The 22,491-nt window shown below is 37.4% G+C and overlaps 1 protein-coding gene across 5 annotated transcripts in view; it reads right to left on the minus strand.

The window, feature by feature from the left end:
- Window positions 1-22,491, minus strand: part of FGD4 (FYVE, RhoGEF and PH domain containing 4) — a 114,594-nt gene that overhangs the window by 20,796 nt on the left and 71,307 nt on the right. For all 5 annotated transcript variants that reach the window (XM_021388984.1, XM_021389007.1, XM_021388996.1 and 2 more), the window contains exons 2-6: window positions 21,837-22,001; window positions 15,006-15,186; window positions 11,635-12,112; window positions 2,278-2,367; window positions 288-433 (exon numbers count right to left, since the gene is read on the minus strand). In XM_021388984.1, coding sequence (XP_021244659.1) covers window positions 288-433; window positions 2,278-2,367; window positions 11,635-12,112; window positions 15,006-15,186; window positions 21,837-22,001 — 1,060 coding nt within the window. The remainder of the gene's footprint in view (window positions 1-287; window positions 434-2,277; window positions 2,368-11,634; window positions 12,113-15,005; window positions 15,187-21,836; window positions 22,002-22,491) is intronic.

Raw genomic sequence — 22,491 nt, forward strand, 5'->3', positions numbered from 1 at the left:
GCAATGAATTCATCAGGTTGCACAGTTTCAGTTCAATCCCCTAATTCAGCAGGGCATTTAATCATGAGTTGGCTTTGGTGAGATAGATGTCCTTTAGTTTGAGCTAACGATGAAAGTCCTCTGCTGAGTCAGATCCTGATGACAGTGGAAGAGCAGATGTTCTCCTACTCATAGGGTTTCCTGGGATCGGAGCACTTAATTATGAAAGTATCTTCCCTACCTCAACCCTGTAACACTTTCCACAGACACTGTTTTAGTAAATTATTAATCAGTGAATCACCTCTTACCATTCTTGCATTCTTTTCTCAAGTTCTGGAAGTAAAAATTTACTGTGGAAGGCATTTATTGATGAAATATTAGAAAAGATTTTGTTAATCACTTCAGCTGGAAAAGAACCTCTGTTGGCTTCTTCAAGGAGCCTGGAGTAAAATACCTGCAATGCAGAAAAAGAACCCCAAACCTATTAGCCTTTTATCACTGGATGAAGACCCATCCACTCCCTCCCTCCAACCAGGGCAAGACTAATGTTTCAATAACATAGGTAGATAATCACAGAAATGGTTTCCTTTCCCAAAAGATAAAAGCTATTCCTCCCCTCACACCTAACTTTTTTCTTTTGAGCCAGAAAAGTGCTGTAGGCTGAGCAGCCATAAGGAAAGCCAAACTGAAGCAGTGCCATTGTACTCTGACTCCAACATCCTGACTGTTTTAACAGTTAGATCTTCTCAGTTTTCTCAGTTCTCCAGTCATGTTTTCCATTCTTGCTTTCTCTTCAGTGAGTATGTCTGATTACCATTAGCCCAACAGTCTGTATGCTGTAGCCCTTTTAAAGTTAAAGTAATTGACAGACTATGACTAGTTCCCAAACACCATTTCAAGTGCAAAAGTCTTTAATACTATACTACTGTGGTCTCTCAAATTAAAAAAAAAAAAAAAAAGCATTATTTCCCCATCAGTTGCTCTACCTGACTTGAAGGAGCTACAAAATGAGTAGAGACATTTAACTTTTAACATACACATCACATAAACCAGTGCTCATGGGGAGCTATGTCTCACACAGTCCATGTCTCACACTTTCATTTATAGTTTAAAATTACTCACTTTGCTGCATCTCTGAGAGGACAATTAGAAAATTTTACAAATTCCTTCAAAGACTATAAAGGTTACATACTTTTAAACCCAGTTTAGAAGCATAACAACCACAACCAGTCTTCTGCTTTCCACTCATTATCAGCAGTTGAGCAGCTGTGCTTGAAACCATTTTTCAGAACTCTGTCCAGCTAATATTTGGAAACCAGTCATAGAGTAATCTACGCATTATTGAATCAAGGTCAATACTTGTACATTACCTATCAGTAAAACCTATAAATTAAATAAATAGGTATTGTTTTTTCCCAATTAAATCAGAATTTTTTTCACCTCACTACTTTTAAGGACAATTACTTAGATTCCCCAAGGAATCCAAACAATTATTCTATCAGGTGAGGCTTCTTACTTTTTTCCTCAGCAATGTGTACAAGATTTATGCATTAGGCCTGAGAAGTTTAAACAGTGATATCTGAGAAAAATATCATGGAGTAAGGCAACGCATAGCTGTAAGTACTTGGGTAAAATGGATATAGGTGTTTTGTAAAAAGTAAACAAGAATAAGAAAATACTAAGAACTACAGATTTTCAAATTTAAGAACCATCAGTTTGATTCTACAGAGAACAAGAACTCAACTCTTCTCTTGCAGGAGAAGAACTTTTTGTTCACTTTAACAAGACCTAGCCTAAATGTATAATGGCAAAATAGGGCATGTACAGTTTCGAATGAGCATCTTCCTAAGGTCTTTGGCACTGAAGAGAAATGCTGTTCGTGTGGCTCAAGTCTGAAAGACTTAATTTGCTACTGGCCAGGCAACTTCAGTACTATAAAATGATACCTTCTTGTCCAATTCAAGAGAAGCCAACAAATGAGTGAGCATAATATTATCCGTCCCTTTTATCGGATTGGTTACTAGTATCGATTTTGCACTACTGTTGCTTATGATGAACTCTACATGCACACACAGAAGATTTGCATTAATAGTCACAACATTCTAAAATTCTTTTTTAAAAAACCCAGTGTTCTTAAATTAGAAAAAAAAAAAGGCAAAGGTATGCAGCAACCACAAATGTCTGACTGTAAATATCAGTGACATATGAAAAACATACAACCTCTTTTACATAATTTACACACACACAGCCACACACAGAAAAAGAAAAATAAAAAGAACAATTTCAAGAGAAACATACCTGATCTAGGAGGTCAAGTCGGCTGACATAGGCTTTTTCTGTTTGCAGAAGTTCACTGGCAATTTTATGACGTTTCTGTTCATCTGTCTCCTAAGGGAGAAGAACAAGAGCTCTTAGAATACTAGAGAAAACATAACAATAATTCAGGAGGAAAAAAAAAGGTTGAAAAGATACACAATTACATCAGAGTCCAAAAAGCATCTGAAAATCAGCTTTCACATTTAGCATTTTTCACTCTATTTTGGAAAATACAAGCTTTCTGCCAATTTAAACAACAAACACAAAAGTCAGAGGAGGACTAGAAGAAAGAAGGAAAAAGAAAAAAATCGGTAAAACAACAGAGCAAAAGCCAAGGCCTAACCCATTTAATATTTTTCAGTTTATATAGGAATCTTTGCCAAAGCCCCAACTCCCTACTGAACAGCTCAGCTCCATCCTGGTAATCAAGTACTATCAACCTTTCGGTGCTGGGAGAACTCATTTGCAGAGTAAAATGTAACAGATGGAATTAGTTGGTGTTCTCCCTCGCCCCCGTTTTGAAAGTTATTTGAACTGACTGTTCTTTGCATACCAGAACCATTGCAAAATATCATACAAAATGTGTTATGTTCATCAGTGCAATCATTGCTGTTACATGGTTGACTGCAATTAGAATATTCTCTCACTAGCTCTTTACATAAGTCATTTTTGTTTCTTCAAGAATTTTTCACTTTAAAGTCTTTCATTCCACAAAAAACATGTTTTTGATTCTTCTGCTAAATGTAAAACTTAAAACATTTGTTCAAATCTCAATATTAAATTTAATACGTTAGAATATAAAATGAGTTATTTCAAAACCATTGAAGTGCACTCTTCTAAAATATTAAATAAAAGTCTCATGCTCAGAAGTGTCAAATTCAACAAAATGACTCTTCCATTACAAGATTTTCTTCTGAGTTTAGTAGTTTTGCTGAAAAGTATTGACATTTAATGATAATCTGAGTCCTAAGGAAGTGGCAGTCTATGTCCAAACAGAGCTTATGGGAAAGTGGAAATTTTCTAGACAAATTTTGGAAATCGTCCGTTAAAATAAATGAAGAGAAGAGCCTGAAAGAGTTATTTCTGATTTCAAACTGCCTACTGCTTTCTGCAAGATGAATATTTGCAAGTACATATAGCTGTACATATTGCCAAATAATGAGCAATAAAGAACAGAGATTTCATGTAAAGGACCAGTGTGTTCTTCCTCCTTTCAGTATTCAGCAAGTATTCCAGATATGAATACTTTTCAATTCTGATCTTCAGTGTTAACAGTCACACTGCTACATAGCAAGCCCCATCCCTAAATACAGGCTTTTCAATAGTGACTTCAAAGCTGTTCATTAAATCTGTTTCAATCAGCATAGCAACCACAGTAACCTACAGAACAGCATTTTAAGTGCTGTCAAGAGACACTGCAGAGAGCTGAGGGATTAGCTGTTACAGTTCCAGCATGCTGTTTAGTGCATTTACAAAGAATCTCACATAAAGACTCGCCAGAGGCACAAAAACATGGAGGCTACTGGTTCCTCTTCAAATATGTTCCAGGTTTGTTTTATTTTTCTTTTCAAATTTTTTGTTGTTGTTGTTTTTGTTTGTTTGTTTGTTTTTTTGTTACTGTTTGTTTGCTCTAAGTCCCCACCTCCCTGAAGCGCAGCTACAGAACCAATCTACAGGTTTCAGAATATTACTTTAACTACACAGGTGAGGGAAAATCAAGCACAGCACACTCAAAAAAAAAAAAAGGAACTATTTTAAATTAGCAATTCAGAAAAAGCATTCAATCCTCACCCCTGAGCCAAGGCAAATCTCTTGCTCTTCTACCATGCTCCAACCCCCTGCTTTTCCATTCTTTAAATATCTCCCTTACACATCTCCCTAGTTGGGAAGTATAGGGTCTGCAGATCTGCACAAGGCTATTCCGAGTAGCAGAAAAGAAGTCTTGCAATATAATTTGGAAATAAATCCTGAATAATATTTTGCAATAGTGAGAACGACACAGAGCTGTTGATTATTAGAGCTGTTCAACAAAACAGCCTTGAAAAACCTCATAGAGATAAATGGGGAAAAAATTTCCTAAAAGAAGAAACTTAAGAAAAAAAACAGGCATGAAAAACATGAAGTTAATATTTATCTGCTAAGAGCTTCAATGCTTCCCTAAAGAACTGTTGTATCAAATCTGATATGATCATTAACAATGAAAGGGAATTTTTGTTCTGTTTCAAGTTAAGCTTTATTTTCATAGCATATAACCATAAATGCACACACCTCTTCTCATAAGCAAGATAATAAGATACTAGAAATGAAAAGAATGGACATACTTTTTTTCTGGAGATGTTTTCTATTTATCTCATAGTGTTTCTTTATGCTTTTGGTAATTCAGGATTTATATTGGGTACCTTGCAGTTAATAAAACACAAAATGCAAAAAACACAAGGCATACCAGAATACATACTCCATTACTTTAAGCACAACTTCTCAATGGCTTGGGGGAACTTTGCAAAGTTTCATGACAACCCATAAGACAAGGCAACTCAACATACAAAAACAATCAGGAATGGCTACAGTGATACACAGAGACCATTCACTTTAGTAACTAGATTTCAATTATTTATCAAAACATCAGAAGCGAGAGGTAACACTAAGTACCTGAGTTCTACTCCAAAACAGAATGCAACCATGTCAAAAATGCCAAATCAGCTTCTATTTAAAATATTAATTAAAAATAATATACTACTCTTTTCAAAACAAAAGAGATAAAGATAACTAGAACCTCTCTATTCTTTCTAATAGTTGCAGAACTGAAATGTCAGATCTACTTGTCCTGTAGAAATTAATCTTTGAAAATGGCAATTTTAGACAATTTTTACTTACATATCTTTAAACAAGCTTCCCTAATGACCTGAAACAGACTTTTTTTTTTTTTTTCTGGTTGAATCATTTATTAACTAAAGTATTTCAAAATTAATAATTTCAAGCAAACCATACTTTCCGTTCTGTCCAAACATTTGACAAAGTTCATGCAGGCAGGACTCCAAACCTATATCGTTAGATAGTATGTTTTAACTAAATATTTCACTTTGATTTAATTGCATACTCTTTAGTACAAAGCACTGCATCCTTAGAATTATTGTGTTACTATGGATGCATAAGGAATTAAAACTGCAGATGCTTCATCCTTGGAAGTGTTCAAGGTCAGGTTAAATGGGGCCATGAGCAGCCTGATCTAGCAGAAGGGGCCCTATCTTTGGCAGAGGGTTGGAACTAGATGGTCTTTAAGGTCCCTTCCAACCTAAACCATTCTATCATTCTATAAAAGTAAATAATTTTTACCCAAACCTCTGAGGTTAAGATGAAGTATTTAAAATGCAACTGAAGGTATGAACTCTTTGATCTGTGTTAATGTTTCCTAACGTTGTCTTTCCACTCTCCTAATTTTGGACAAATTACACTAATTTAAAGCAGACTTTATATAAACTAAATTCTAGTACAATCATAACCTATTACCCAAACCAAACAAGAACCATCTTCCCATCAAGAAAACTATATCTACCAACGTAACAGTGATGCAGTATAATTTACTCTTATCATAGCTCTTGACTCAAGAGCATTGCAGTAATATATTAAGGAACACAGAGTGAGAGATGTAAAATACAAGCAAATATATTGTGGGATTTTGGTTTTGATTGAAATGCTGAGTTTGGCCTAAAATAACAGAGTGAGTTTTTCATTTTCTAAAACCATTCATGGCATGGCTGCCTCTTGATCTGAAACTTCATTCTGTAAGTATTAGGAATATAAATGTAAATGTCCAAGAGAATTTAAGATTTCATTTAATATCAAGTTAGTTTCTGAAATCGAGGTAAGCACTTGATTATGCATGAACCACTGAATTCTACCACCACCTTCTGCCACATTAACTCTATGCAGCAGATCATTACGCAAGGAATTGGAGAGTTTCTTGCACAGTAACAAAGAAAAACAGTGAAGATCCTAGTATCCCTAAAGATTTACAGGTATTAACATTGGGTGCTAAAGATACACAGCTTTGTTCACGATCTACTTCTGCTAAGGAAGAACATAAAACTGTAAAACCAAGATTTCACGTTCTCTCTTCATCTAGCATTGCAACAGTTAAGTATATCTTGGCAGAAAGTTAACTTAGCATGAAAGTTTCGTTTGATTTGAATCAAAATTTCACTTTGCACTTAGAAATACATTATATTCACCAAGTACTGCATCTGAAACACCAGAGTACCCAGCATGGCTATTAAAAGGAAACATCAGGTAATTACTTTATTAAAGATGTGCAATGGATTCTTCTCTATCTGTGGCGTACATAAAGTATCCTACTACCAAATCTCACAACAAACACGTAAGCATTTGTCTTCTTGCCTGCAATTAAGCCCAGTAGCAGATTTCTCACAAGATGTTTTCAAGGAAACTAATTGATTGGGATGTTCTTGTACTCTTCATCCTCCGCATTTTAGAAAAAAAAAAAAATATATGACAGAAGGTGCTTCTGCTGCACGGCAGAAAAGTTAAGTTTTAATTGTCTTTTTCCTTGTGGTATTAGTGGTTTGTGCCTTTCAGACTATCTAATATAATAAAAAAGAGAAATAAAATTTAGTTGTTTAATCTAAACTTTTCCAGAACATGTAAGAATTTCTCTTTAGTGACAAGGAGGTGGGGTGGAAAATAAATTTTCTTTTTTAGGTCTAAAAAAACATTTTCTGCTCAGGTTTTGCACCAGTTTAATTCACCCTTTCCAGTAGTGGACTAATTGAAACAAAGACTATCTGGAGTTGAAAGGGACCCAAAAGGATCATCAAATCCAACCCCTGGCTCCACACAGCACTACCCAAAATCCAAATCCTATGTCTGAGGGCAGTGTCCAAAAGTCCCTTGAACTCTGGCACATAAGATCGTGCCCACTGTCACTGTCACCAGAAGCCCTGTCGCTGTCACAGAGAGCAGAGCTCAGTGCTGCCCCTCCACTCCCTGTGAGGAGCTGCAGCCGCCATGAGGCCTCCCCTCAGCTCCTCTGCTCTGGGCTGAGCAAACCCAGGGTGCTCAGCTGCTCCTCACACACCTTGCTTTCCAGTACCTTCTCCATCTTCGTAGCCCTCCTTTAGACACTAATTCTTTTATTTCCTTCTTACACTGTGGCACCCCAAATTATGCTAAGTGCTCAAGGTGAGGCTGCACAGCACAGAGCAGGAGAATCCCTTCCCTCACCTGGTGTCAGCGCTGTTCCTGGTGCACACTGGGGCTCTGCTGGCCCTTTGGGCTGCCATGGCACACTGCTGACACAGATACAACTTGCTGTCAACCAGAACCCCCACATCCCTTTCCCTGCGGCTGCTCTCCAGCCTCTCATCTCCCAGTCTGTATATATAGCCAGGCTTGCCCTATCCCAGGTGCAGAATCTGGCACTTGCTCTTGTTGGATTTCATGATTTAATTCTCACTTCCCAGCAGCAGACTTAGTTCACTTCTGCTGTATATGCTTGTATTTAAAATTCAATAGCATCACCTTTTCTTCTTCCTTCAATTAGGAACAACTTCACGAAAGGGATAAGATACTTTGCATCAGTATCAAAATACATATCAGATGCATAACATTTAACTACGACTTGCATACATCTACTCCTGTTGCTTTTACTCAATTGTACCTATGCTTTCTTAATGGAAAAGGATGTAAGAGTGCTGCTACTGAGTGCAGCGCAATTTCAGTATGACTGTATGCAAGTTTTAAGATCCTTTACTGACAATGGGGCTGCTTAGCAGAATCTACAAACTGCCTACTCACAGTAACAGCTTAAAGCTCTGCCAGGCCTCTCTTGTTCCTCATCATCCTTCCTCTTATTCCAGATGGCACGGCAACAGCTACTTTGAGTGTGACAGAGATGATTTCAATCTATAGATTGCACTAACCTAATCTAAATCAGTGTTTTATTTTGTAAAGTATAGCGCTTAGATCAATCTACAGTAGATGTGATTCTTAATGTTACTAAAAAGGATGCTATACCAAAAGCTCATTGGTATCTCAGAAACTGTTGTTGTCATCCAATTCAGTTTTTACAGATTCAGTTCTCCACTGCACTTCACTGCACTTCACTGGCCGTCTTAAGAGTTAACTTGCATGGGCTTGTTCTATTTTGTTTTTCATCCTTCTAGAGTCAGCAACAAGTACATCTGGTAAGAGTTGTAACACACCTCACACTTTGGATCTTGGTCAATAGGAGCCAGATAACATATACTGGCCACTCAGCAGGCCAACGACATTTTAATGAGATTGTTCCCAGTCACATTTTCTCAAAGCATTGGCCCAGTTCCTTCCTGGATTTGACAATACAACTGCTTCCCATTTCTGCCTTTTCCTGAAAAATGCTGCCAGCACCTTATTGTGTAACTTGCATGTAAGCTTAGAATTGCCAGTGTAGCATTCAGCACTTTTTTTGGCACAGAGAAGGGAAGCCCACATTACTGAATAGAAGATGGAAACATAAAGAAAGGTATGGCAGGTTAAAGGCACACTGGATCACCACTGGAATTACATTTAGATGGAAAACAGTGTTTATTCACTACTGTCAAAAACAAATCCTCAAAACAAATCAACAAAACAATAACCCACATAACAACAACATAACAATACGACAAAATGATAATCCACATAACCCACTTTCTTGGCATGAGCCATTATATTTTATCTCATAATACATGAAAATTTGAGATCTGCCTTTCCTAGTTAATGAAATTACCCTTCGTGTGTACATACAGGATCTGTATCATCATACTCAAGGGCTTGGAGAGATGGTGCTGTTTTGTGAATGAAAACACTGATGTAGCTGTGTAAGAAAAAGATCATGGAGCAGATCCTCCTGGAAACTAAGCTAAGGCATATGGCAAACTGCGAGGTGACTGGTGAAAGCCAACAGAGCTTCACTAGGGGCAAATCATGCTTGACAAATGTGGAGGCTTTCTACAATAGAGTTACAGCACTGGTTGATAAAAAAAAGAGCAACCAGCATCATATACCTGGACTTGTGCAAAGCATTTGACACTATCATGCACAGCATTGTCATCTATAAAACAGAGAGGCATGGATTTGACAAATGGACCAATCAGTGGGTAAGAAATTGGCTGGATGGTCACATCCAAAGAGTCACAGTCAATGGCTTGATGCCCAGGTAGAGACCAGTGATAAGTGGTTTCCCTCAGGAGTCTGTAGTGGGACTGGTATTATTATCAAACATCTTTGTCAGTGACATGGACAGTGAGACTGAGTGCAATCAGCAAATTTACAAATGACACCAAGCTGAGTGGTACAGCTGACACACTGGAAGGAAGGGATGCCATCTGGATGTATCTAGACATGCTTGAGAGGTAGACCCATGCAAACCTCATTAAGTCCAACAAGGCCAAGTGCAAGGTTATGTGCTTGGGTTGGGGAAATTCCAAACATGAATACAGGCTGGACAACTAGTGGATTGATAGCAGCCCTGAGGAGAAGGACTTTGGTGTAGTGATGGATGAAAAACTGAATAAGAACCAGCAACATGCACTGATGGACCAGAAAGCCAATCATGTTCTGGGTTGCATCAAAATAAATATGGCCAGCAAGTCAAGGGATGTGATTCTATCCTTCTACTCTGCTCTCATGAGACTCCAGCAGGAGCACTGTATTGAGGTCTGGGGCCTCTGGCATAAGATAGTCATGGATCTATTGCAGCAAGTCTAGAGGAGGACCACAAAGGTGATCTGTAGCATCTCTCTGGTGAAGAAAGGCTAAGAGATGGAGTTATTTAGCCTGAAGAATAGAAGGCCCCGCAGAGACCTTACAGCGGCCTTCCCGTACTTAAAAGGGACCTATGGGAAAGATGGTGAGGGATTCTTTATCAGGAAGTGTACCGATAGTACAAAGTGTAATCTTTTAAACTAAGAGGGTAGGTTTAGATTAGGTATTAGGAAGAAATTCTTTGCTGTGAAGCACTGGAATAGATTGCCCAGAGAGGTTGTAGATGCTCCATCCCTGGAAATGTTAAAGGCCAGGTTGGATGGGACTCTGAACAACTAATGGAAGGTATCTCTGCCCATCGCTGAGTGACTGGAACTACATGGTCTTTAAAAGTCCCTTCTAAACCAAACCATTTTATGATTCTGTGATGACACAGACAGAAATGCTGCCAGAATCTATGAAGTCCTGTATTTTCAGCTCCAGAATCGCTCTGAAATTTTGTAGTTAGCTGATGCAAGTGTACACCTGCCAACTGGGGAAGAGCTTTAGCAGTGCTCAGCAACACAGAAATGACTTCTGACCAGCCACTCATCCCTTTGGTTGTGTGGTGAAGAGGAGGGCATGGAGAGTGTGAGCCTAGCCCTCTGCAGTGACTCACATAGCAAAGATGGACTGAAACTATTGATGATGCCAGCTGGCCGTGAATGCTTCAGTATAAGAAGGCAAACTGCATAATCAAACTTTTAGAAAAGGAAATATGCATATTTTTCTCAGCAATTAATTTTTCCAAGACAGATTTTCTTCCACCCACTTATTTCCCTTAATTATTTAAAACTTTCCTTATGAGGAAGCTCAAATTCATCAGGTTACAGTTCTGGCTAACAAGGCATATACTTTATATTCTCTGAACCTCATGTCTGCCTAAAAGCTAGCATATTGCCACTGCCTTTCCATCTTTGACTTGACAACTATATCCAAGATAAGGATCCACACAGCAGTTCTGCCTGAAGTGCTGTTGCTGTAATTTACTACATATGAAATTCTATTTTATATACACTACTACATCGTCCTCACAGTTTGGCATAGCTGAAGAATAGTGCTAAACACATACACATATTTCAGGTTCCGTTTTTTTCTCTTTTTCTTTTTTTTTTTTTCGGAAACCCTCAGATCCCTAACTTGGGGAAAAAGGAGGGGGAATGTAAAAGTAAAATTTTCCTCCTCTTTTGTTTTTTTTTTCTTTAAACTCCCTATGAACACATTTGAAACATCAATATATATTTTTGGTGGCATTCCCTAAACCATGAAAATTGTGCCATATCACATTTTTTTTTTTGCTAGCTTACTTCAGAAGCATATAACTGAATTGCCACTAGATAGTCAGGCTTTCAGCTCTCTTTTTGTAGTTTAAGACAAGTTGGTTGATTTCTTTTAAATAACCTCTTTTTAATAAAAGTAATAAATTTTAAGTTTTAGAGGAAAAATAATCAGAAGATTTTCAGCTTTCTGATTTGCTCTAAAAGCTTATCTTTGTAAACAGAAATTTGAAGAATATACACAGAGTAGCAATATTGCAAGAAAAACAACTTCTCTCTTTACCTTTGTTTCTACAGGTTGATCTTGTTTGATGATTTCCTCATTCGGTTCTTCCTCCACATTAGTATTAATTTCATTGTCAGATGGGAGCAGTGTATCACTGCTTGGAGTCCTGTAGCAGCTGTTAATTATTGATCCTTCATAGGAAGTTGTAGTTTCCAGTGAATCTCTGGATGTGCTTACTCTTTCTCCATTTATCAAGCTGCTGTTGATTGAATTATCTGGAACCAGGGTGGACACAGTAGAATCACGGTCAAGAATCCTTCTGTCCTCACGTTCCACCTGGTCTTGTGCTACTACTCCATTGGCTGTGTGTGTCTGTGCAACCTGAGTTTTGTCGGTATTACTGTTTCCCTGTTTTAGTAGTGGGTGTTGGGAGGGGAGTTTTGGCTGAGGTGATGGTGTTGACCCATATCTTCCTTGAGATTTAGAGACGTTGAGAGCAGAGGAATCTTTTTTCAAGTCAATAGGACTGAATGGGCTAAAAACACCAAACAAGCAAAACATTGGAAAAAAAAACATAGCGTTACAGAAAATCCCTGTTATGGGGAGTAGGACAGCTAGACCATATAAACAGTTCCTCCAAACCATTTCTTCCACCGTTAATATCAGGAAGTTCATACCATCAACACTTAAACTGTATTTTTCCATTTAAACACAAACATGCATCTCTTACCGGAAAACCTACAGTGCTATCCATACTGATTCACTCCGTCCTCATCTCTCTTGTATCTCAGTAGTTAAAATGAAAGGCAGTATCATTGACTACGTGCAGGAGATAAGGAAACAGAGGCTTCAATACACTCTGCAACCTGCCCCAACTATCCCAGAAGATTACTAGCAGAAATGGGGAAAGAATTTTTGTCTCCCAAGTACCAGTCCAATGCCTAAACTAACAGGGAGCCTGTTCCACAACTGCCTGTTAAGAATGCATGAAAAACATCTGAGAATGTTTAGCATCCCTTCTCTTAATTCAGCATATTGAAGGCAGAGCTTTTCGTTACTATCCCATTTCTTTCCCCATTTAGCACTATCATTCCTTCAAGATGCATCTCTTCCGAAGGGTTTTTCCCTCCATATTTTATATCAGCTTTGAACATATGTTATCCTTCGTTTGTACCTTTCACTATCTCTTTCTGTTAGATTTTTGAGATTTTGAATTTTAAGATAATATAAATGTTAGCCCACTCTGTAAAAATGTTTGGCTTAATTACAGCAAATAGAAAAAAATCATTGAAACCATAATAAAACCTGAGCATCTGGATTTTAAGTACATTTATCAAACTATATTCAACCTGAAAAATAAAAACATGACTGTTCTCTAACACATAGTTCTTATTATGGACTATTAATCTACCAGGAAGTTGATGACTAGTTATAAACTCTATATTTACACCTTATATATAGGACAGTTTACACAAACATTGCAAGCATATTCTGAACTTCTGTACACTTCAGGTGAAAAATATATACTGGCTTCATTTTCTATCGTATAACAAAAGAAGCAAATCGTTTCTCACTTAGTTGTGTAAAAATTGTACTATTAAAAATCAAGTTTAGTTAGCTTTTTTTTTGGGGGGGGGGGGACTATACAGACTAATGAAACCATGTTATCATACTTGGCAATCAGAGTTTGCAGTTCATGAACACGCTACCTAGACATTTGAAGACCAGTATTTACAAATGAAGTTTGCCTTCATGGAAGACTCACTCTGCAAGCTAAAGTCATTTTAAAAATGTGCACTGCTTCCCCAGCCACACCAGGACACTAGGCATGCTAGTTATGAAAGTTTCTCAGCAGCAGAGACCAGAGTTTTGAGGATAAATTATCAGTAGACAGCTATTATTGGGTGTACTTAATAAATAACATTAGCCAAAAAGCTCCTACCCCTTACCCCCCACCCTCCAAAAAAAAAAAGCCCCTACAGTCTACAAGAAAGTTTTCAATGCTTTCTTGTTAAGTTTATTTGCATAATATTTGAAGAGTGCCTGTACAATCCAGCAGGTGTGGATAACAGGAAGAAATGTAGGGCTTATTGGCACCAGGGCACAATGAACTCATGGAGTTTTCGTTCACAAAAAGAAACTGCAGAAGGCAGTATTTCTAAGGACAGGGAGATTCCAAGAAGCAACTCACATCCTTCAGGAGAGGACATCTTGATGTCTTTATACCAGAAACCAAAAATGTTTTTCTAGGGACACTGCAGTGTTAAAAAGACTTGGATAATGCTTTGGAGGAAGAACAGGAAACAGTGATAACAAGACTGGGGACCCAAACTAGTCTAACTCACAGGACTTCCAGTGCTGCCTTATAGTTTCTTTCCCCACTTTTCTGTAGTTGCCATGACAGCAATGCAATTAAGCCTGTGCAAAATGATGGAAGTTTCTTGTAGATGAAGCTCTGAAATTATTTCTAGTCCATTAAACAAACCTATTTTTGCAATGCTCAGCTGTTTCTGCATAAAGGATTAAGTTTCTTCCAACTCAAGGAGGAAATCTTTCAATGAAAATCTTAACACTCAACTGTCTCCTTCGGACATGCTCTGTTGTACATCACACATTCAGCCCTGTATGGGCCTCAAAACATCACTATCCTGATGAAATAGAAGAAAGCAGTGTCCAGTACTTTTAACACTCCACTGCCACTGGACCATTTCCTGAACTGTTCCTCTGTCATGGGATTTCTGGAATGTCACTCTCTTTATACAGAGCAGATGTATTCAGAACTTCTGTTTCAGAGCTAATAATGCTTGTCATATGCATCCAATTAAAAGACACGCAAGAAGTTCTATGTTACGAGCACACTATATCTCATGTTTTTCCAAGACTTCTCTGTAAAATACAGTATAAAAACTAAGGAAGATTAATATAGTCAACTAAGATCACCAAGTACTACAGTGCAAACAGTTTAGTGGATGCATACCGCATCAATACAGTTAACTCTCTTCACATTAATAATCTGAAGACATTAGGTCAGTATAAAAGGAAAGTCAGGACTTCCGTTTTTATAGGCAAGTATAAAAACTGATTTTTTTTTCCTACAAAAACACAATAATTTAGGATTCACTTCAAAGTTTCATTCTAAAATCAAATTGCTGATGTTTTTCAGGATATTTTAAAAATGCTGCAAGTTGTCTGTGCTTTGGGATTGTTTTGTTTTTTTTTTCTGTTATTTGCTTGTTTAAAAGAAAAATTAAGACCGGTGCCTCATGAAAATGTACAGGCCTGTACAGACCAAACACACAATTGCATCATTTCAAAACACACTTTGTCATCAGCTCCTCTGGCAGAGATAGGTTTGAGCATTACTGCAATACCTGTGTTGTTCCTTACACGCAACAGAATCACAAAACAATTAAAATCATATCACATACCTGCATCCCTCAAAACGATGGATGAGATCTGACACTTTACTGGGCTTTTCTTTTGTGACACTAGAAACTGGAGTAGGTGTATCTTCCTCCATTCTTGGCTTCTGACTTGATAAAGCTTTATGCCTAGAGGTTTGGTATGTAACAGGTGATAGCTTCTGCAGATGAAGTGGCTTTGGAGGCACTGCAAACAGTAACAGTGATCAATCAGTTGGCAATTGTTTCTTTGAACTGTCAGAAAACATGAGATCTTTTGCACAAGAACTTATCACAGTAAGAAAGAAGAGAGATTATTTGATTTACTTAGCCTTAAAGTTGCTTTTTGAATTCAGGAACTTCATATAGCCTTTTACGTGCTGTGTTGTATCAAGCATCTTCTTATATTTCTTGGATAAAAGCCAAACCACATGCTACTGAAGCTAAAATATTAGGGTTCCTCTCCCTTCCATTTTCTCTTTTTTTTTCCCCCTCTGGTGTTCTGTAGTAAACTCGTATGTGTCCTCTACAAATGCAGATTTTATCCTAAAAAGGCACTGAGCGTAAGATCTAACCATGTTGTGGAAGTCAGGAATCTTTCTTCAAGAGAGACTTAAACTGCTGCTCCACGCTGGTGCCCTCATTCTTTATCTTCTCCCTCATTACTTCAAAAATGATTGTCAGTGGAAAAGAAAGATTTGCCTTCAGCTTCAACCTTTGTCTATCTATACTGCTGAAAATCTGGGTCCCCCAAAATATTTTTTTCTAATTTTTTTTCCATATCCTGACTATAAACTCTTGTTAGATTGTTAATGATCAGCCATTGTATAATAGGGCAATGACTAGAATACAAGTCATTGCCTGTGGCAGCAACTGCTCCTTGGGCTCCACAGGCAGCATGCAGGTGTGCTGCAGAGCCTGCAATTCCCCTGCAGCAGATATGGGGCTTGCTAGGGAGCAAGCAACAAGAAAAGGAGGCCAAGAATGTGCATCAGCAATTGTGTGCATCTCACATGGCAGCAGAATTAGCACTGATGCAAGATGCTCAATAGATGGATGTGAAAAGGCCATATTTGTTATATCACTGACTCTAGAACAGCTTCCTGACCTATCGTGTAATACCTGTGCACCATAGGAATTAGCTTAAACCCTGCCAACCAACATTTGAAAGTGGTGACAAAAAAGATTATTGCAAATATGCTGGCACAGAATATGACAGCTTTGATGGAATGCTTAATTTAGGATAGCTTTCCATCTCAGATTAAGTTAATAGGAGGTAATATTTATCAGTGCTTCTCATAACCAAACTGCGCTTAGAGAGAGATTGCAGTGATAGCTGCATTCTAAAAAGTATCATAAGAGGCACAATGAAGAAATGAATGTAACACAAAGAGATTAACATTTCAACTACAAATATGGACAAATGAAATAGAGGGAGAAGAAAAGAAATCACTGTAGTTCAGATGCTTTAATGTATGTGCATGTATCTTTGGTTCTTTCCAACTTTGTTAACGAAAAAGGAAGCCTGGAGAAAGATGCAGTGCAGAAACAAAAATGAAAATATCGTTATTTTCAAAAAGTTACAAAGCAATACTGAATCAAGCAGCATATAAAATTGTGTAAGTGTTGGTGTATGCTAACTGAAGCCCTTCTCGTGGGGCTGTGCACGTTTGCTCAGCTGCAGCTGCAGTGCTGTGGAGCAGTTTCTCCTACAGTTTGTCTTCCCAGGGAGCCCTGAGAACTCCTGGCAGAATTAGGCCAACGAGCATCACTGAGCTGTCAAAGTGCTGAATAGGTTACTGTGCTGACAAAGGCAGAGGGACAGCTGAAAAATGCGAGACAAGTGGGCTGGGAAAAGCAGGCCACGTAAGTGAGTGTGGGCATTGCCATTCCCCCAGGGTAGGAGACAGATGGGAAAGAGGACATCGGGGGATTTACTGGACAGCACTGTACTGGCTTCTGGCTCTTGCAATACATTGTGAAGAGCCTGTGGTCCTGTGTATTCTTACTTAATGGAGTCATACCTCGGTTCTTTCATACATCTCACAAAAAGTTAATATCCACACAAGGATATATTAAAACTACTAAACTTGAGGGAGTTCACATCTACTAATTAAGCAGAAATAATTAGTTCAAAGCTATTTTTACACCGGATCCACTGGGACAAAAATTAAATTCTAAGACATTCTGTGGAAGGGCTGCACACATTTGTATCCATTACTAAGAAAAAAGGGAAAGAAAAAAACACCAAAGTAACAGCAATTCAGTACTGCGAGCACAAGGAGCCTCCAGTCAAACCGGACAATACCAGTATACTGAAAATCCCTTTGAGATCTTCAGAAGAGAACCACAAACCAAACAGCCATTTCTAATCCTGAGTTTTAGATATATTCTTCTTGTTTCACTATTACCATCTAACAGGCAGCATTTCCCCCTAATCAGCGGCTGCTGTAGCTACTGTTAGCTTTAGAAATAGAGCAGTGGGAAAAGGACAGTCACAAGATCAATGAAAAGAAAAGCATCAGTAGCATAAAAAGCCCTTAAAACCTTTCTGTAAGGTCAACATTGTTAACAGGGATTATGGAAAACAAATTGCATTAATTCTTCCCTCAATGTACTTCTGAAGTGCTTTGTTTTAATCAGATTATTTTTCAATGTGCACACGGCAAGGATCTTAAAGAAAAAAAATGAGAGAAGACTGGCGCATTGTAATACACTGCATAATACAGAGCTCTGTTCAAGTCTATAAATACTCTTGTCTCTCTACTGTAGAATTTTGAGCTTATTAGGAGATCTGAACAGCATATTCTGCCTAGGGAAAACCCTTCAGTATATTCAGGTAGCTACTACTGTAATATGCTAGCCAAAATGTGCAATCAAGGTTTAAGTTGTAGTCCCTGGATGTGCATTCAATTTCGTACATGCATAACAAAGGAAGAGGTAATTTGAGACACACACAAATGGCCCAAATAGGTGCAACAGCCTCAGTTGGTGCCAAGGCATATTATCAAAGGCCATTTTATCGCTTCTCTTGAAAAACACACATTCATTCCCCCTCTATGAATTTCAAATATGATAGTTAAAATGCTGCTAAATTTTAATTCAATGAGAATATAAAGTTAAAAGTTCCTGTGATAAGCAACTACAGCTCTTCTGTCTGAGTCATCCTTCGTTGCCTTTTTCATGCTCCGTCACTTACATGCAGATCAAATAAGCACAACTGGACAGATATCAAAGACTTACACTGGCAAGAACAGTACAAAATAACCAGTAACGTAGACTCAGCAGGAGCAAAAAAAGACAGTTCTTCTTTAGGATGTGCATTTCCACATTTTTATACCATGCCAAAACAAATATCTTCCAATAACAGATTAAGAAATAAGATCAATTATAATCAAGTGCGCTTTGTTCTCTCATTTATCTTCTTTCCGTAGATAATGTTTGAGATCCAGCATTTCTGTTGCTAAGAGAGAGATTGCTACAGGTTACTTAAATCAAGGTACATTTTGAGAAGTCTAGCCAGAAACAGCTCTCAGATTCAATTCAGTTCATTTTTAATTGTAGAAGTTCTGTTTGCTAGACAAATAGTCTACACTGCAGACCTTCAAGAGGTTTTTAGCTTTTATGGGCCCAGGACACTGAATACCTCGAACACCATGGACAAAATTATAATTATATGAGAAAGGAGGGCAGGACTGGTGCTACAGAGTAGATGTACTACAGCACTCGGTTTCAGTTAACTAAGCGCTGGAGATTTGTCTATGCCATTTCATAACAGAACAGAGCAGGCCATTTCTGGAGCAGCACACCATCTCCAACACTAACAAAGATGTCTCTGGCATCACTAAGAGATTCACCAGTACTCCTCGGTGCTCATTAGAAAAATCTAAATGAGCAACTGATGCACTGTCTTCAACTGACAAGACACTTCACTGCTTTGAGGAAGTGTTAACACTTCAACATATTTCCCACCCTATAACAAAACTGGCTGCTCCAGACAACACTTTTAGTGCCTAATACTTAGTAATTGGACATCATTTAAAACCCATGCAAGAGGTTCAAAATGTAGGGAATAGAAGAATGTAGGAAAAACAATTTCAGTTCTTGTCACTCTACATGCAGTCTGCTACAATTAGGTCCTGATCATTACCCAAGTATTTGTAGCTAAGAGCAAATTTCAGTTTTGTTTTTTTTTAGCAGTTTGTTTCATTTCTTGCACATCACATTTGCCTCAGAACACATCAGTATATTTTGCTATTTCCAGTGACTACCTCCAGTCTGGATTAGTCCCTTTATCAGACAACACACCATTGGAATGTAATGGCAAAGCAACTTATTTCACAGATGCTACAGACTGCACTTCTCTGCAGTCACAATTTCCTTGCTTAACTCCATCACCAGTTGTCATTCACTTTCTGTCTTTGTTCCAAATCTGCAGACTTTCACGAATCAACCGATACTGAAAGAATTTCAACATACAAATTGCTAAACTGTTGATGGAAGGAATTATTGAGGAACAAAAAATTACTCTTTCGCTGTCAATGTATCGCAGAGCTAGATTATTTTCTTTTTTAAATGCCAGGAAAAAAAAAATTGAAAGGAATTTCTTATTGGATTCTCTGCAGAAATGCATTCACTTGCTCTAACTGCCACAAATGATCTGTTTCCAAAAATTCAAGCTACTTCTCAGTAACCAAGTAGAGACCAAAACAAGTTCAGAGTCGATGGTTCACATTAAGTGCAAGATTTTGGAAATTTTTCCTCTATATGAAAGCTAAGCTTATTAAAAATACCCGTACTTCACTTATAATGCAACCACAAAGTGATCTTTATCTCTCTCATTTTGATTATATGCGTTTTTGTGAGTTTTGAAAGTCATTTTGCAGTTCATCTACAACTGAACACATGGGCATTGCGATTCAGGTCTGTGATCTTATTTCTTTGTATTACAAAAGAACATTTAGTATTTGCATGACTAGAACAACAATCTGGAAAAACATTTCCTGCTAATATAAAAGTGAAATTGCTCTGCACCTGTACGTTAATAGTTGTTCCAAAAAAAAAAAAAAACATTTGATTTTTTTGGTCTCCCAAAAGCTGATTTCATTTATTCTATTTTGCTTTGCTTCAATTAAACAAAAAGCTAAAAATAAATACTCTGTAACTTTGATATGCTGCACACCTTTAGTAGGAACAACCAAAGAAAGGCATAGACCCAGGAACAGAGCACGCACAAACTATTTTTTACAGCATTATTATCGTATAAAATCTAAGCAGCTGCACTTCTTACAGTACAGCATTATTTCTAGCTATGCTGCTTTTTGATGAACAAAATAGTCATAGCTACAGGACAGCAACAAAAGCTGCATAATGACTTGAATGAATGAATATGGCTCAATATTTTCCAGCTCCTAATTTGTCTAACAGCTAAGATTTACAATAAGTGGGCTGGTTTTAGCTTTGAAAAGTTTAAATCTTTTCATTTATTGTCCAATTTTCTTCTAAAATATTTTAATTGGGAAGAGCATGTGCTCCTTTGCTAACTTATCTTTAGATAATGCTTTTAAGAGCCCTGGGAACTAGTCAGAAAGATCACTCAGATAAGCAATGCTTGTATATGACTGCCAGTATTGTTCATTAAACTAAAACGTTTTATCAAAGATTTAATAAAACCAAACAGAACAAGAAATACAGATTTATTTTGCTTTCATTCACTATAAGTAAACAAAGCTTCTGTGGCACCCCAGGGAAATTTCTTTCCCTCCTTAAGAAGAATTCAGAACTAATACAAACTTTTTCAAGATGAATTTTCCCACAGGTTTATAGACAGATACTTGAATCCTCTACATGAAAGTTCTACACAGTTTTAGTCTCTATACGTGATATAGATGTGACCTAGTTTTCTGTGTCTCTAGATTATGCCATATCAGCAATGTGTCTCAGAATCCAATTCATTGAGTGGGATCATGATTTCAGTCTTCAAAACACTATCTTTTTTACTTTTTGAGATGAATGAAGCTTCTACTGCACATCACTCCAAAAAGGCACCAGTCCAGATTATCTTAGAATTCAAGATTTCCAGAATGTACAGGCCCTTTGTTATGATCAACCTCAGCAGAATCATCAATATTATTCAGAAGACCACATTAAAATTGTTTGAGGTTTAGATACAGAATCTCAATGTGTAGGTTAGGAATCTATTCATCTTCTAATATTAAAAATATTATTTATGTACAGGAAGAAGGGAAATCAACTACTCTGCAGATATATATACTGGAGAGCTTTTACTGCGCAAGTGCTGAATTCCCATCTCTTTCCACATAATCTCACTGGAAGACTCCAGTCAAACTCAGCTGGAATCCCAGAAGTCCTGAATTTCCCTCCTGTCACAAAGTCAGCCTGCTAAACTTTCCATCTCAGTCAAAAATAGTATCAGAATCAAAACGGATAATCCTGATGAAAAATAAGCCCTGACAGTAGCTTAATACAAACAAGGGGCTTACGTGTATTCTCACATCTTGGATACAGAAAGAATTTCACATTTGCTACCTGGCAGTAAGCACACAGCAAATTGCTAGACAGTTGAGATGCGAGCACGGAGGTACAACTATCCAGGTTGTTTTTTTAAACCATATTAGTTAGTAAGTCTAACCTTTCTTATAAGAAACTTTTTCAGTGAAATATTAATTTATCAGAAACTACAGATTCAAAACACTCACAGGACATTTGTATTTCTCTAGCAATCTTTTACCCCACTATTTTCTCTGTGAGAAGTACAGTTCTTTCAAGGTGTTCAATTTATGTGAAAGTATGAGCTGAAGTACAAATTACCTAACCGAAGTATTTGAGACTACTTACCTTGTGGCTTTGGATTTGAGGCTGAACGTGGGGACTGTTTGACTGGCACACTTCCATTTATTCCCTGAGCCGCTTCATTGTGTACATTCTGCTCGACTAGCCTGGTTGTGGCACTTGCTGGGCAAGATCTAGACAGTATTAAGGACTTTGGACAGATGCTGCTGCCTGAAAAACAAATGTGTTCAAAAAGCAAGAGTTAGAAACAGAATTAAACACATGGTAGAATGATTATAAACATATATATTAAGTGCTACTGCTTCTCTACATAGAAAATTAGAATATTTGCCTTCTCTTTGAAGTGTCCCATTGTAAAAACAGAGACTTTGCCTTCCACTGAGATTTATTACATTGCTTAAATCTCAAAGAGTTGCATATATAAAAAAATATTTCCCCTGTGACTATCCCAGGTTATTCTAGAGAAAGCTTACAATCTCTAGCTGCCTTCTTGCTATCTTTATTATCAACATGCTTGTTTAGCTGAAGAATCATTGAAAAAAATAGCATTTTTGTTCAGCCGTCAATTTGTATATTCAATGTGTTCACAAAATACTATAAATTCAAAATGTTTCTATTTCTTTCTTTTTGTAGGCAAGAGCTACTACTAATTATACCATTAAAAATGAAAGCAAAACACAAAGACATCTGTCATTTCTAT

Source organism: Numida meleagris, chromosome 1 (assembly GCF_002078875.1).
Source record: "Numida meleagris isolate 19003 breed g44 Domestic line chromosome 1, NumMel1.0, whole genome shotgun sequence".
Lineage (NCBI taxonomy): Eukaryota > Metazoa > Chordata > Aves > Galliformes > Numididae > Numida > Numida meleagris.